The 14,175-nt window shown below is 36.6% G+C and overlaps 1 protein-coding gene across 1 annotated transcript; it reads right to left on the reverse strand.

Annotated features, from left to right (window-relative positions):
- Positions 1-6,116: 6,116 nt before the first annotated feature.
- Positions 6,117-14,049, reverse strand: LOC136813186 (serine/threonine-protein phosphatase 4 regulatory subunit 1-like). Its single transcript, XM_067069710.1, has 9 exons — positions 13,825-14,049; positions 13,091-13,589; positions 12,648-12,833; positions 12,338-12,457; positions 10,811-10,953; positions 10,171-10,291; positions 9,533-9,651; positions 8,934-9,091; positions 6,117-6,986 (listed from the first exon to the last, which is right to left on the reverse strand). Exons 1-9 carry the CDS (start codon positions 14,046-14,048, stop codon positions 6,379-6,381), a joined length of 2,178 nt encoding a protein of 725 aa, XP_066925811.1. The 5' UTR covers position 14,049; the 3' UTR covers positions 6,117-6,378.
- Between the last annotated feature and the right edge of the window lie 126 nt (positions 14,050-14,175).

Raw genomic sequence — 14,175 nt, forward strand, 5'->3', positions numbered from 1 at the left:
TGTACATTGGTACATCGAAGATAGAACCCATTGAATGTTGGTGGCTTTGGTTTACCTAAGGTATTTCTGATTTCCAACATAAAATTGTCTAGAGACTACCTATAACGGGGGGGGGGGGGGGGCTATTACTGTGCTTTCTGATAATTTCTGATGATGCCTCAGTTGGGGTAGCTTTGCTTTTTCCGACACCAAAGGAATTAAAGGTTCCACTTCCAAAATAACGAAACGATTTGTAAGATTTCAAACAAAAATATTCAAAAATACATCGAATCAATACTCTTCAACAAATCATATTTTCAACTCAAATTGGAATTGAGGAGAGCTAATCTAATAGGTTGATTTTCTTACTTTTAGGATCTCAAAAAGCGATCACCAAAAACCAAGGACCAAAAGCCAAACAAGAACCGTGCTTTTGGCGGCCCAAGGAAGGGCAGAAAAGCTGCTTTCAAACCATCACAAGCAGCCACAACAAACAAAGGTGGCTTCGGACTTCCTACAGTAAGTATTTTTGTTTCAGCTTGTTGACAAGGTTATTTGGTAGCCTAAGTTAGTAAGTCTGCGAAAGCATTCGGAGGTGACTATCTACCAGAGGGTAGTGGGAGGGCGCCACTCTTTCTCCTCGGATTAATCCACTTCACCATGATCCTTCTCTTAATTGCTGAGCATCAAAGCAGGAGGCAAGCACACCAAGATTTTTGGTAATCTTTGATGACCCGACTTTTGAGCACAAAACTTGCGCACCGAAGCCTGGGCCGATCACGCAAGACGGGCGACAAGGGCTAACGTAGACTACATTTTCTCTTTGAAAAAAAATGGGCGTAAAACATTAACTTCTTTCATCTAATTATATAATTGATGAAGTAAACAACTTTTCAACTTTCTTGAGAAAAATTCATAGTCAAAGGGCAGTTACGCAGTACGACGAGCACAATAAGGCGAAAAAACATTGTCCCCATTTCTATGAGAAGTAGTTGGACTTTGCCAGTATCTTTAATTTCAACCAGTCTTCTAGTTTCCAATTCGCGTGGGTCACCCAAAAAGCCGAACGAACCGCTTCTGTTACTAAAGATAGAAATCATTAGTCAAACACTCGCTTTTTTCGGGGTTTGGCATAGTGTGCAAAATCCGGGGGATTTGGAAATGTTTGGGGTGGAGAAACAAGTAAGGTGGGGATTAATTTCTTTAGTGGGATTTTGGTGTTTGATTAAAGTTAATGTTAGTTTTTTTTGTTCAATTTAAATTATACTTTTTCTAATTTAGCTATAAATAATTCTTTTACTATACTACACTTTTCCTTTTTTTTTAACAGTAAGAATTTTGTTTAGTTAATTCGACTTAGTATAATTTTTTGGGGGATAGCATTTTTAGCTGGGATCTGGGAGTTGGATTGAAGGTGGGAATTTTAGGGTTGGTAGGACCTAAATTTTTAGGTGGACCTGAACCCCTTGCACTATGTGTTACCGCTAGAAAATACGACATTATCTGACTGGCACAAAAAGTCTTTAAAAGAGAATTTTATGAAATAACAACATCTTTCTTTTCATTTTTCGGAAATGCGCAAGCGCATGTAAACAGACGTTCAAGCAAGGGTATATGGAGCCCGTAGCCGGGAGGGCAGTCGTCTAGGAGAGGCTGAAGTCCAAACGAAACGCAAGGGTGGATAGGCTCTTTGAATCGTGGTGAAGACAACTCTCGGGAGGAAAACTGAATTCAAAACGTGCAAATGTCAAGGCTATACGAAAAAGCAGCCAACAACAACAAATTAAATTTATCTAAGTCGGTACTAGCATCTCAGTACCAAACATACGGTGAAAAAATGATAGAACATCTGGATGAAGAAGTAAGAAAGAAAATGATAATTATAACATCTAAAGAAAAATTCACAAGTTTGTTCTGTTTTAGTATCACTTTTCGCCCGTAGTGCGCGGTCAGGCGCGGCCCCTTTATTATTTAATTTACCACCCTAAACTCGATCAAATCTCTTTTTTTAGTTTTTTTTTTTGTCTTTACTTAGGCGCGAAAAAAGACTGGGACGGTTTTAGGGTGGTAAAAACGGACAAAAAATGCCCGCGCGGCAAATTGGCGGTACAGTCGAAAAGGTGTATCAAACTGAGCTTGTTTAAGAAATTTCAATTTCCCGAGGATATTTTATTAAAATATCATTTGAGAATTTTCCAGCTAGTTATCTTAATGATGTAAGTTCTGATTCAAAAGCCTTGGTGAAAAGCTGATTTTCCCTCTACCTGAGAAAACTTAGCTCAAATTTAAAGGGTTAACTTTCTTGTCTCGATGTACACGTACGGCAGGAAATTGACGAAGTTGCCAGCTATTGTAAACAAGCGCTTGGACGAACGAACTGATGACTCCAGGGATTAAGGCGGGGTCAAAATGCTGCAACGTTACAAATCAATTTCAGAAGCTCATTTTGGGCTCAAACGAAGCGTATGATAAGTAGAAATAAGTTCAGTCCAGGCAGATGTTTTTCATTTTGAAATTGCGTAATTCGCAAAAACTCTTCAATTTGAGCTATTTTGATGACGTCATAAAATTGAAATTCCAATAACTTTTGATTCGAATTATCAGAATAATTTCAAATTTTTACCCAAGATGCCCTAAAATCAGCGTCGTTTCACTATCAAACCCAAAAGAAAAGAGACCCCTGGACTAATTTGAATCACCGCCAGTATCAGATTATTGTAACAACGCTGTTGGGGGGTTACACACCAAAGGTTTCCTTGCATCTTCACCGTCCTTGAGTAATATTACCCATTGCGTGTGCGGCCAGCAGCACCAATAATATCAATCTTTTTGTTATTCTACATTTTCCGGAAATAGTAGTTAAAAATGGTAATAGTTTAATATCTCAAATCAAGTACCACTTCATTAGGCTACAGATCAAAGAGTACAGATCTTTAAACACATTTTCTAAAATATAAGTATATCCTTGATAGCGTTTTAATCGTTTGATTCCGGAGAGGGGGGGAGGTAATAGAAGAAATTAACTCTGCTGTCCATATCATAGTCAGGAAGCAAGCCATCGGAGAGCAAGTTTTAAACTAAATGAGTACCTAACTCAAATAAGGGGTTTATTTTGGCCCGGCGAATGGCGAATTTCGAAAAAAAAATTAACCGGTCTAAAAAATTCGGTTCGCCGCCTCAAGTACATATTCACGCTAATCAATCCACTGGCTTGCTAAGTATGAACCGGCCTAATCTAGATTTCGAGGGTTCATTCGCTACCATCTAAAACAAAGCAAGACACATAGTTCACAATTATCAGGGCAATTGGCTTGAAAGTCTTTAAATATATCGTTTTTAGCGAGCTTCCTAATTATAGTAGGGTTTTATGCAAACTTTTACGGCTTCAAATGTGTTTGTTCTTTGATTGAGTAAAACACAGATTTTTTTTCGAGTGTTCAGCAAAACTTTCTCCGTCCCATCGTCCCTAGAATGAACTGTTGAATTTTCAATAAAAACGCAAGTTGTTTGGAAATTGTTTCCTCTTGGCTGTATTTTTTACTCTTTGATTACTTTGGTGGGAGCATAGAGCGCTTTTCCTTTGAAACAGATTTCTGTAAAAAAAGGGGGAGGGGTCAGACGTCGTTACTAAGGGATGGGTTTATAAGGGGGGGGGGGGGGGGGGTGAAATAAACCTAGGGGTTAATACCCCTGCAAAGTATAATTCTTTTATTCTGATTTAAAGTATCTTTTATAAAAAATGGACCAAAATCTTTTGGCAGTGATATCCAGTAGTCTAATTCAGTATTTAGGTCAGGGGTTTGTCTTTTTACGTATCATAATGGTGTCTAATTGGGCCTAAAGTTAATCATCAAGAAACTTGAGATGCGTCAATGGTTTGATAAAAATATAAAAACGAGGACTGCTGGTCACACTTTGAACCCCTTTTCTAAATAATAGGGGATTGTGGTCGAGCTTTCCCTATAAGTACAAAAAGTAAGAATTAGCAAGCCAATTTTTGTCACTTTTTGCGTAAACTTATTAAAGTTAGGGTGGTAAATCGTGTCATCACGAAGATTCAAAATCTAAAATTTTGCGAAGATACTGAAATTGATTTCATAGGGATACTGTAGGAACCGTTCAGAGGAGGGGGGGGGTGAAACCACAGATTTCTGCAAATAGATGGAGTGCTTTGGCTAAAAAATGTGCCGTGATTAGATAGGAAATCCCATCTAAGTCACGCGACATTACAATAAAATTTCAGAGCTTGACCAATCAGAAGCTTCGCGGATTTTCAAAACCAATAGCAACAATATGTTTTTGCAATATTCACTTTTTTTTGCCTGGAAAAGTCTAAAGCACTCTTTCTTGTTCTTCGGTCTTTACAAAAATCTGTAGTTGAAACCCTAATCAATTGAAGATAAAAATGAAGAATCGAACAGCTAGAAAAAACTGGGGAAAAATTAAATACCGATGCCAGTAGTATATGCACAGAATTTTTCATAGAATATAACGATATATAAATTATTCTTGTGTGTATCTCTGTAAAAGCATACAGAAAGTCTATCAAAAAAAAAGATGTGGACCCTAAGTGGACCAGTGTTCTTGGTCCAGCCTAAAGTTCCCACACATTTTTAAAGATAGTCTTCGTCTAGAGGTCATTTAGCGTAAAGAAGGTGCAAGCAAAATCACAAGAAAAACTTTCTACTCACTCTAAAGGGTCTAAAATTTGTTTTTTGTATCCTCCCTCTCTACGAAAAATTAACTCATAGCTACGTTTCTGCAATCCAGAATTGATCCATTAGCAATTCAGCACACAGAGTAGTGAAGAAAATAGCTCCCTTACTTCCTTTACAGCGTATCCGCCAAAATATAACCGGGTTACCAAAAAAAAGTATACAGGTTTGTCATCGATATTGTGAGCTTCAGGATTTAAATTTTTGTTCATTCTTTTTTTATCGTATAGAGGATCCTTAACTTGAAATCTTGAGTATGCTACATCAAGTTTGAAAATAGTTCGAAATTATTTTTTAAAAAACTTTTGCACATAAAAATACCAAAAAATACAACTGGTTCATCAAATCTTACGAATTTAGAAATATGGTAAAAAAAGCTATTCCCATGTGGAATAAATTTTGGAAAGCTAAAAAAAAAGTTTTGGAAATCTCTAGAGAGGTTTCGATATTATGTGTGTGCTACGTGAGAAAACTTTTGAAAAATAGATCACTATTCCTCGACTAGTTGCCCAAAGAATTGGGTCTGCATCCAGTTTGCTCGTGTTGGAAATGTTCATGACTTGCAAAAGATGGAGAAACCTGTTGGTAAAATTTAATAAGAAAAAAAAAACACCAAAAAAAACAATAAAATTATGTTTTTGTCATCTTGTCTTTTTATAGCTTGATTGCTGTTTTTAATGATTTTTTGAAAATTTCGACCAAAAAAAGTTGGTTTTTTTTTAAAAATAACTTTCGAACACTTGTTCAAATTTAATGTATGATAGCTCAAATCAAGAGCACCCTCTATCGATAAAAAGAATCAAAAAAATTAAATCCTGAAGCTACTTGAGTATAATATTTACTTAGTATTTCTCTATTTCGTTTTAAATACCTGTATCCTTTTCTATCAGACACACTGCACTTCCCTCAAGTTTTTTAATCCTATTTTCGATTCATACTGTATTTAAATATTAGTAAAATTGATAATAGTAGTATAGTATGGTCTTCTAGTAATAATCTATTCAGCTGCATAAAATATAATATTATAACCATCCATTTGTTCATTCGTTTATTCATGAAATAAGAAATCAAACTAAGGGGTTGTAAATATGAATACTGGCGAAGACGTCGTTTAAAGGTAAGGTTTCAATCCCAAACTAAGGTTCCAATGCCACTCTCCAGCGGAAAGGGACTTGGACTCCAGCTAATTGAAAAAATAAAGTACAGAGAGTAAGCCAGTCTCTTCAGTCAACACAAGTTATTTTCCATAATAGTTCTTGGTGCCCTATCTAGGAAATTGACCAAAGCATGAGTTACCTACAAATCATTGGTCCCTTCAACCGGAGAGAATATTTACTCGAAAATTTGATTACGTACATGGGAAAAAACAGTATATTTTGTTGATCTTATTTATTATCCTATCAATTGCATTGCAAATAAAACTTTTCTGTTTAGAATTTTTTCTAAAAAATAACGATAAAGCTACATAAAAAATCAAAAAAGAGACAAAAATTGTTTTTTAATTATTCTAAAAAGACGGCGAAGCAAACAAAATTTCTTTCAAAAAATGGCCTTCTTTTGCAAAACATTGAGCACTTATTTACATACATTCGATATTTTGACAAAAAAAGTTTTTTGACCTATAAAATTAGCAACATCTATGATGGACCACCTAAAAGCACTACCTACAAAGCTTGTGATCCAATCACTGTGAGGAGGTAGCATCATCACCCGTTTCGGATGACGTTTCTTCTGAAGATTTCCCCGATTCGGTATTCCCAGTTTCCTCGGGATTACTTGTTTTAGGTTGTCCTATAGTTGTAATCACTTCCTCGACAATTTCCTCAACAACATATTGGGTAGTGGCGCCAGCCATAGACCCAGACACCGGCCTTCCATCTTCAGTGTAATATTCTTCAATGATGACATCACCAGGCTGCATTTCGATGACGTCATCGTCACCTAGCCCGTGTTCTTCCATGTAAACTTCTTCAACAAGATCAGAATCATCATCCTCGTCATCATCGTCTCCAACACTGCTTATGGTGTATTCATTTATCCCTCTAGTGATCTTCTGTAGGTAGCGATCTTCAGTCGTTATGCCACCACCCTGTCTGTGTAACATCCCTTCAAAACTATCCAACACGGCCGATCCTTCTGACTCGTTGTCCGATACGGAGAAATTGTACTCCTTGACCTTACCACCGGAAAAGAAGCGGACATCTCGGTCATCATCCTGCTGTAGAGATTCTAGTGTGTGATCAACTGATTTCCGTACTTCATCATCATCTTCCGGTAGGCTTTGAAAGTGCTCTGGAAATTAGAAATAAAAAATCATAATTAACATCCCTATTATTGTCATGGCATCGACCGTAACATCACAAAAACCATGTGAACAGTTTTTGCACTTTATCTTTCAATTTCTTCTTGAAATTTATTCAAAAACCTCATTATCTTCATCACAATTTTACCACAAAAAACTAAGCAAACTCCCATTATTAGTCCGAAAATTGGTGTGTCTGGGAAGATCACTTTTTAACTCAGGTCTTATCAGTCTTCAAAGTCGGTGATATTATCACTGACAGACAAACAGACAGATAGGCACACATTGTCAGATCCTAACTCAACTGTGGAAACAGACTGTAAACCTAACCCTTCAGGTGAGAGACAGGTCGAATAAACAAAGGTGGTAATTTTACAAAGGGATGGCGGCTCAGACTTTGGAAATTTTCCAAGAAAGGTTGAGTAAAAAATAAAGCTCTCTTTTGACATACCAGCTTCCCAACGAAAAAAAAATCGTTTTGAAAAAGTAAAGGCTCAAGCCATCAACTGAAAACGCGGCTGTTTTACTATCTTCGTCTTACTTTTGTATCTGGAGTTGATTATTAAGATTTCATAATTTTGAGACCCTGTCAGAGACTAATTTGCTGGTTTATGGTTTTTGTACAACTGTGACAGACTTTCGAGGGTGTAAAAAAAGGACCCTTATAGCTTACACATACCCGTTTTACCCAAGTACCCCCCTCCGAGGAGGCTAGTCTCAATTATTCAAAAGCCCATATAATATTTATTAAAATAACCCTTATAAGCATTCCAGTTAAGCAAGAAACTTAAAAAGCGAAACCCGAAACCCGTCTTTAAGAACAAATAACGCATACATATTGTCAAAGCATGGAGAATATCAGCCCAAAAAGGTTTTCTATCAAAAAATCAAGCCAAAAAATTAAAAGCACAACAAGAAAAAGCAAACTAAAAACATTGATTCTGGAATGAAACATGAAGTTCAATTCAGAGCTGCTCTAGCAGTCCATAGCTCGTAGATTTCTTTAGCATGTACAAATCAAAAGGCAAATAGTCCAAATAATAATAACGTATTCCAGGCAAAAAAAACAAACTCTTAAGTCTCTCAACTTTCCAAAGAAATATTTTTTGCCCTCATCGGCCATAACAGCACGTTTCTTTCACAAAATGTCAAATTGCGTAAACACAATCCAGTATTACGATTCGAATTTATTCGACCAATCAATGACAACCACGTTATTCAATATGTACTTTTTAAACCAATCAAAGACCGCTTTCATTTTGTAAGCCAATAAAAACGGGAAATCGATTATTCTATTCTTAAAAGTTCGAAAGTAATCAATTCTACGATGAAACTGACATGTATACCCTTGAGAGCCCGTGTTTTCAATCTCGAAACACACAAATTTGATTTGATTTTCATTTTGAATTGTGACCCTTTGAGAGAATAACCTATGAATTAGGAACATAGATTTATAAAGCCCGAAGGGCTAGATGTCGAGGTTTAAGCCGTCGTAGGTAAAAAAAAGTGAATATCGGAAGAAATATTGTTGCTATTGTTTTCGAAAACCCGCGAGGCTTCTGATTGGTCAAGCGATGAAATTATATTGTAATGTCACGTGACCTTGGTAAGATTTCCTACCTAAACACGGCACACTTTTTAGCAAAAGTACGGGCCTTATAAATCTATGATTTGTACCCCTTTGAGCTATGGCCAAAAGTCACCTTTTTTTCTTATCCACGGATCGCTTGTAGTCACCTCGGAATGAGACGGGGTTTCGGTCATTAACAGTTAGGGTTAGTGTTGGACTCGAGAGTCATAATATAGGGCCTAGGGGCACCTTTAAGGGGCACCGGTAGGGTTGGGAGTTTCACCTATTAGAGATTTGTCAATCCAGTATTCTATGACATAAATCACTTCACTAGGGTAAAAACCGAATCCAGAAACCAATTTCGTACCTGTTTTCATAAATGCAATTAGGGCTTTAGCCGCAATGAAACGAATGTTTGGTACAGTGTCTTTGCACAGGCTAATCAGGTTCGGTAAAAAGTGTTCAGCAAAGCGAGCGCCATCGTACCATTGACCTTCCACAAAGTGTTGGTATATTTGCGAACATCTGTAAAAAACATTGAAATTTAAAATGTTTAACATAAAATATGAAGACAAGAGACCCGCCTTTTATTTTTGCAATCCGATGTATATATTCATTTCGTATAAAGAGAAAACACAGCATGGATCTACAGGCTAAGAGATTTGATCATTTAGCCGATTTTAAAAGGTTTTAAATCGACTTTCTTTTTAAATACGGTATTGCCGAAAAATAAGAAACTTAAAAGGTCACAGACACTTTACTCTAACCTTCTAGCTAGGGCTGTTTTTCAATTTAAGATATAATTTGCAATGTAGAAAAATCAACTTATGAATTAAAAAAATCAATCTTTGATCGAACCAAGGAATTTGATTGAACATTTTTGCCGGTATTAACTGGAAATAGAAAAGCTGGTTATGGCATTGACATGGTTGACTAATATAATATAAAATAGCGGTACAAACATACGCTTTTCGTTTGACCCAGTGTTGAGTGGGTGCTCCAAGAACAGTGATACTAGCCACAAACTTGCCCAGTATTTCAACGTTGGACTCCTCTTCAGCTATTCTCCGTATCAGAATAGAGATCTAGGACGAAACAAAATATAACAAAATCTTACAGAAAACATCTATACCAAGAACAGGTGCACTGGGCACTTTTTGTCCAGTGTGTTTTATTGTTAGAACTTTTTTCAAAAGGGAAACCATTTAACACACTGTTACGGTTTTTTCTTCACCGTAACGTCCTGTAACGTCTATTCCACTTTGCGATTTTCTTTTACTTTTAGGAAAAGTTTTTTCTTACAATGAAATATTAATAATCCAGAAGACAAGCATAAGGTATAAAACAAATAGTCATAATATTGTGATGGATATTGGATAGAGCAAGACGAACAATGAGAACCTCATAAGTCAAAATTTTGCGACTTTTATGAATGTTTGGCGCCCAGGTTTCTTTCGATGGCAATGGGATTTCTCAGGGTTTTTCGATACGGGAGGGAGTGTTATGAATACATGACAGAGGCTCTGTAAAGTGTACATCCATTCGTATACAGCTGGCGTTCTCTTAATGGATAGAAATACTGAAAACTCTAAATAAACGCTCACCAGATGGAATGAGTTCTGTCGGACTTCAGCCACGTTATCACAAGCCAGTTCAAGAGCGACCGGGCAAATATGATCAGCCAGTTCTTGGCATGTGTAAAGACGCGATAAGTTCATTAATTGCCTGAAACGAAAATGATTTAGTTTAATTGACGAACTCAGGGTAATCAACTATTCGCTGGCACTTTTTATGCAATTCGTCGAAAAAAAATGAAGCCATTTCATTGCATTTAGCTAAAACATTTTAATAAAAGTATGGTAAGTATGCGTTAGAAACTTTTAATCGTTTAATTGTCAAAACTCAGACCTGATAAAAATCCTTCGGGAGCGTTGCTAAGGGTACCTCAAAACTGAAATGATTTAAAAAATTGCTGAAAATATTTTCGAAAATAAATAAAAGGGAATCCTAATAAGTACGGAGAGGTCCCAAAATATTTCAAAAATTAATAACCGGTGGAAGGGGAGACGTTTATTCAGGATCTTAGAGTATTGATACCACCCATAGAAAGTCGGTTCAATCGGCCTTAGTTCACATATTAAGAAATCTCGTCTCCAAGTATCCCTGACTTTAATAAAATCGAGAAAAAAAACGAGGGAACGGGGTTGCTATTGTAGGTTGACGTCAACCAAAAACATTGCTTACTGAGCAAGGTCTTCACGGAACCTCCAATTCCTCATGTTGTCTGTGATTCGGAATTCACTGAAAATCTGTAAATATTCTTTTTGTAGTTCGCTCGGTAGCAAACTAATGAAATCGTATAAGTGTTTCAATACACCGATCCGTACCTTAAAAAATGAGAGGTGTAGAAGGTAAACGATAAGACTAAATTAACTTATTATTAGGTGCACTTCAAGCTTTTTTTCAACACGAGAGACCGCTTTTTTTTTTCCTTCGGTCATATGTGCTGTAGTGTCCCATACCTCTGTCATTTAATTTCGAAAGCGATAATCAGTTTTCAAATCAGAAGATACGTCATATAACGTAATCTTTTGACGAGATACAGGGAGGGTATTTGAAGCTTTTCAGTCGTTTCAATATAAAATTTTACCCAAGAATATCATGAATTTGAACATTGATTAGTAATAGTGATTACTTTTCATTTTCATTAAATTAATTAATAAATGCAGAGAAGATGCAGGGCATAACTGAATAGAAGATACCGGGTGTGCCACAAATAAGTTACCCTCTTTGATTTGATATTGCAGGCAGTAGCAGAAAGATTTTTCAAATATTGTTTCGGAATCATTCAGAGGAAAGCCTGACTTAAAATTTGGTGTATTACTTTTAATTTTACTTCATTGGTTCAAAAGTTATGTTCAAAAACCTAAAATGTCAATTTTAAAAAATGTCAAAAAAGGCTAAAAACAAGGGTATCAATTTATGAGAGAAACGACTTCTCTTTTACCAAAACATTAAAGTACATGTATTTAAATTGCTCCTTGTAACATTCTTTATGTTTTCCTTATCTCTATTGTCTTTTTTTACTTCTGTTTTTCCCTTGGGCATAAACAAGATGCCGAATGCTTCGAACCCCACAAAATTTTCAACATCTTCCCCAAGAGTTTCCAAAAGTTTTTCTGTGTGTGCATCATCGTTGAGAAAGGTGGAGAAGGTGAAAGTTTTGAGAAAAATGCTTCGTTTGAACTGTTGCAGCTCATCTCGATTCACAGATGATGGAATGTATTTACAGGGATGCATAATCTTGTAAATTAGTGCTCTTTATATAATGGAAATACATTTCCTGATGCATAAAATCGTTTTGTGCCTCTATTTATTACAATCAATTTAATACTCTCGTTTTTACTGGTTTTTAGCCTTTTTCTGTCATTTTTTAAAATTGATATTTTAGGTTTTTGAACATAACTTTTGAACTAAAAAATTAAAAAGTAATACACCTAATTTTAAGTTAGGCTTTCCTCTGAATGATTCAGAAATAATCTTTGAAAAATCTTTTTTCTTCTGCCTACAATATCAAATCAAAGAGGGTAACTGTGGCACACCCGGTAGATACACCATTTTCATAGCACAAAATTCCAGCAGAATCGAATTATCAATTTATACCGCACATCATTTGAAATCGATACAAAAGACAAAATGTGATACGTTTACTTAATCAACGGCTAAATAAAATTTGTTAAAATACAAAGTTTCAATACAATATCACCATACCTCGTCTAAATCTTTTAAAAAGCCATTGAACACAGACACCAAGTCAGCCACGCAAATTTCTTCGCCAAGTATCAAGGCTAAATCGTGTATGGAGAAGGCTAACGACCTGCGTACCTTCCACTGAAACATGAAAAATTATAGAATTATTACAAAAAAAGGCCAAGCGCTGACCACAAAACTTAAGCAAAAGTACCGAAAAAAGGAGGAAAGACTAAAGTTAGGGTTTATCTAAATATCTTTGGGCCGGGAATTGTCTGGTGTCTTGGACGTGCTGTTCACGTAGCCAAATTTAACCCCCTGGTTTACATACTTGCATATCTGTTGATAATAGTTCATAAGTATCCTTGAGGAGAGGCCAGTGATCAGCACCCAGCGCTAATACAACCCCTGGTAAGGTATATGCACAATGTCTCGGTAGTTCAGCGTCTATGGTTTGTACTTTGCTCGCCTCAGTCATCGAAATGTAATGTTCCAATAAAGCCGGTGGCACAACAGTCTAAAATAAAGAAATAAAATCATAATTTTTTATTCAAAAATGTGCCTTAACTACCAGCACTAGGTAAATAGAGTGAAAGAAATTTGAAACAACGTGACAGTAGGGAAAATAATTATTAATAAACAGTGTCGAGCTAGCTTTTGTAATTCTGGATGGAAACCCCAAAATTGAACATCAAGTTTCTTCTTTCAAGGCTCACTAATAGGACAGAATTCTACTGAAACGTTGCGCAACTGAGTTAGAGGAACTGGGTGTACCTGACTATGAAGACTTTCTTCGTCCACGATGGAACTTGCATAATTTGACGTGTTCTGTTGCATCGACAAATTGCTGTCATCTTCGTCACTGTCGGAATGGAAACCGTGCCCCGTCGGATCCAAATGCATAAAGTCGTCGACATGTGACGTATCAACGGACGGTCGGGGAGACACGGCGTCAGCGCGTTGCTCTTCTAGCGCCTCCGCTGATTCCTTATTTTCATCTGTTGAAGAATCCGTCATGATTTGTGATTCGGCTTCCGGTTCTTCGTTCGTCGTTGTCGTCGTATCTGCCGATGGATTCTCGGTTTCGGTGCTATTTTCGGGCGTTTCTGGCGTGCTATTGTTGACCGTTAAATCGTCCGGAATTTCAAAGTTCGGAATGGGTGTCCGCCAATATTCGAAGTTATTGAATGTATTTTCTTCTTCTTTTTTATCGTTAGCTACCGAATGGTTTGTGGTGTTTTGTGAGGACGCTGAGGGAGTTGTTTCTACGGAACTAGTAGGAAGAGAAAGTAGGAAGAGTATGTTATGAGAACATTCTAAAGGTATTATTTTAGAAAGAGATGCACAGATCTGATCAAAACATCTGCTGACTAAACATTACAAAATAACAATAAAAGTTTTCAAACTGATGTAAGCTAATATACATAACAGTCGTTATTTATTTCTTCCAATGGTGTTGTATTATAGGACAAACATTTTTCCAAAGGGTATTGAATTATTATGTTTACCTTGTAATAAGTCGGTCGGATTCTGATGAAGGGTCTTCAAGTTCGGGGAGACTCGGGCTATCACGCCCGTCCACGCTATCAATTGCAGTTGAAATAGTAGTGGTCGTGTTCAGTACGGTCTTCGGGCAACGCACCAAAGATCCGTTCTCGTCGATGTCGAAACCGGAACGTTCTGGTTCCGCGAAAGTGGAGATGAATTGACCGAGAGAGGTGTATGCTGCCATTTGAACCTGTACATAGAGAAGTGTTAGTCTTGCAAAATGGTATTGTGAATCAGGACGAAAATCGTGATAAATCTGAATTTGGTTTCGTGGATCATTTGAAAAGTCTCTCATGAATGGCAAAACGGAA

The sequence above is a fragment of the Clytia hemisphaerica genome, unplaced genomic scaffold (assembly GCF_902728285.1).
Source record: "Clytia hemisphaerica strain Z4C2 unplaced genomic scaffold, Clytia hemisphaerica genome assembly, whole genome shotgun sequence".
In the NCBI taxonomy this organism is placed as follows: domain Eukaryota; kingdom Metazoa; phylum Cnidaria; class Hydrozoa; order Leptothecata; family Clytiidae; genus Clytia; species Clytia hemisphaerica.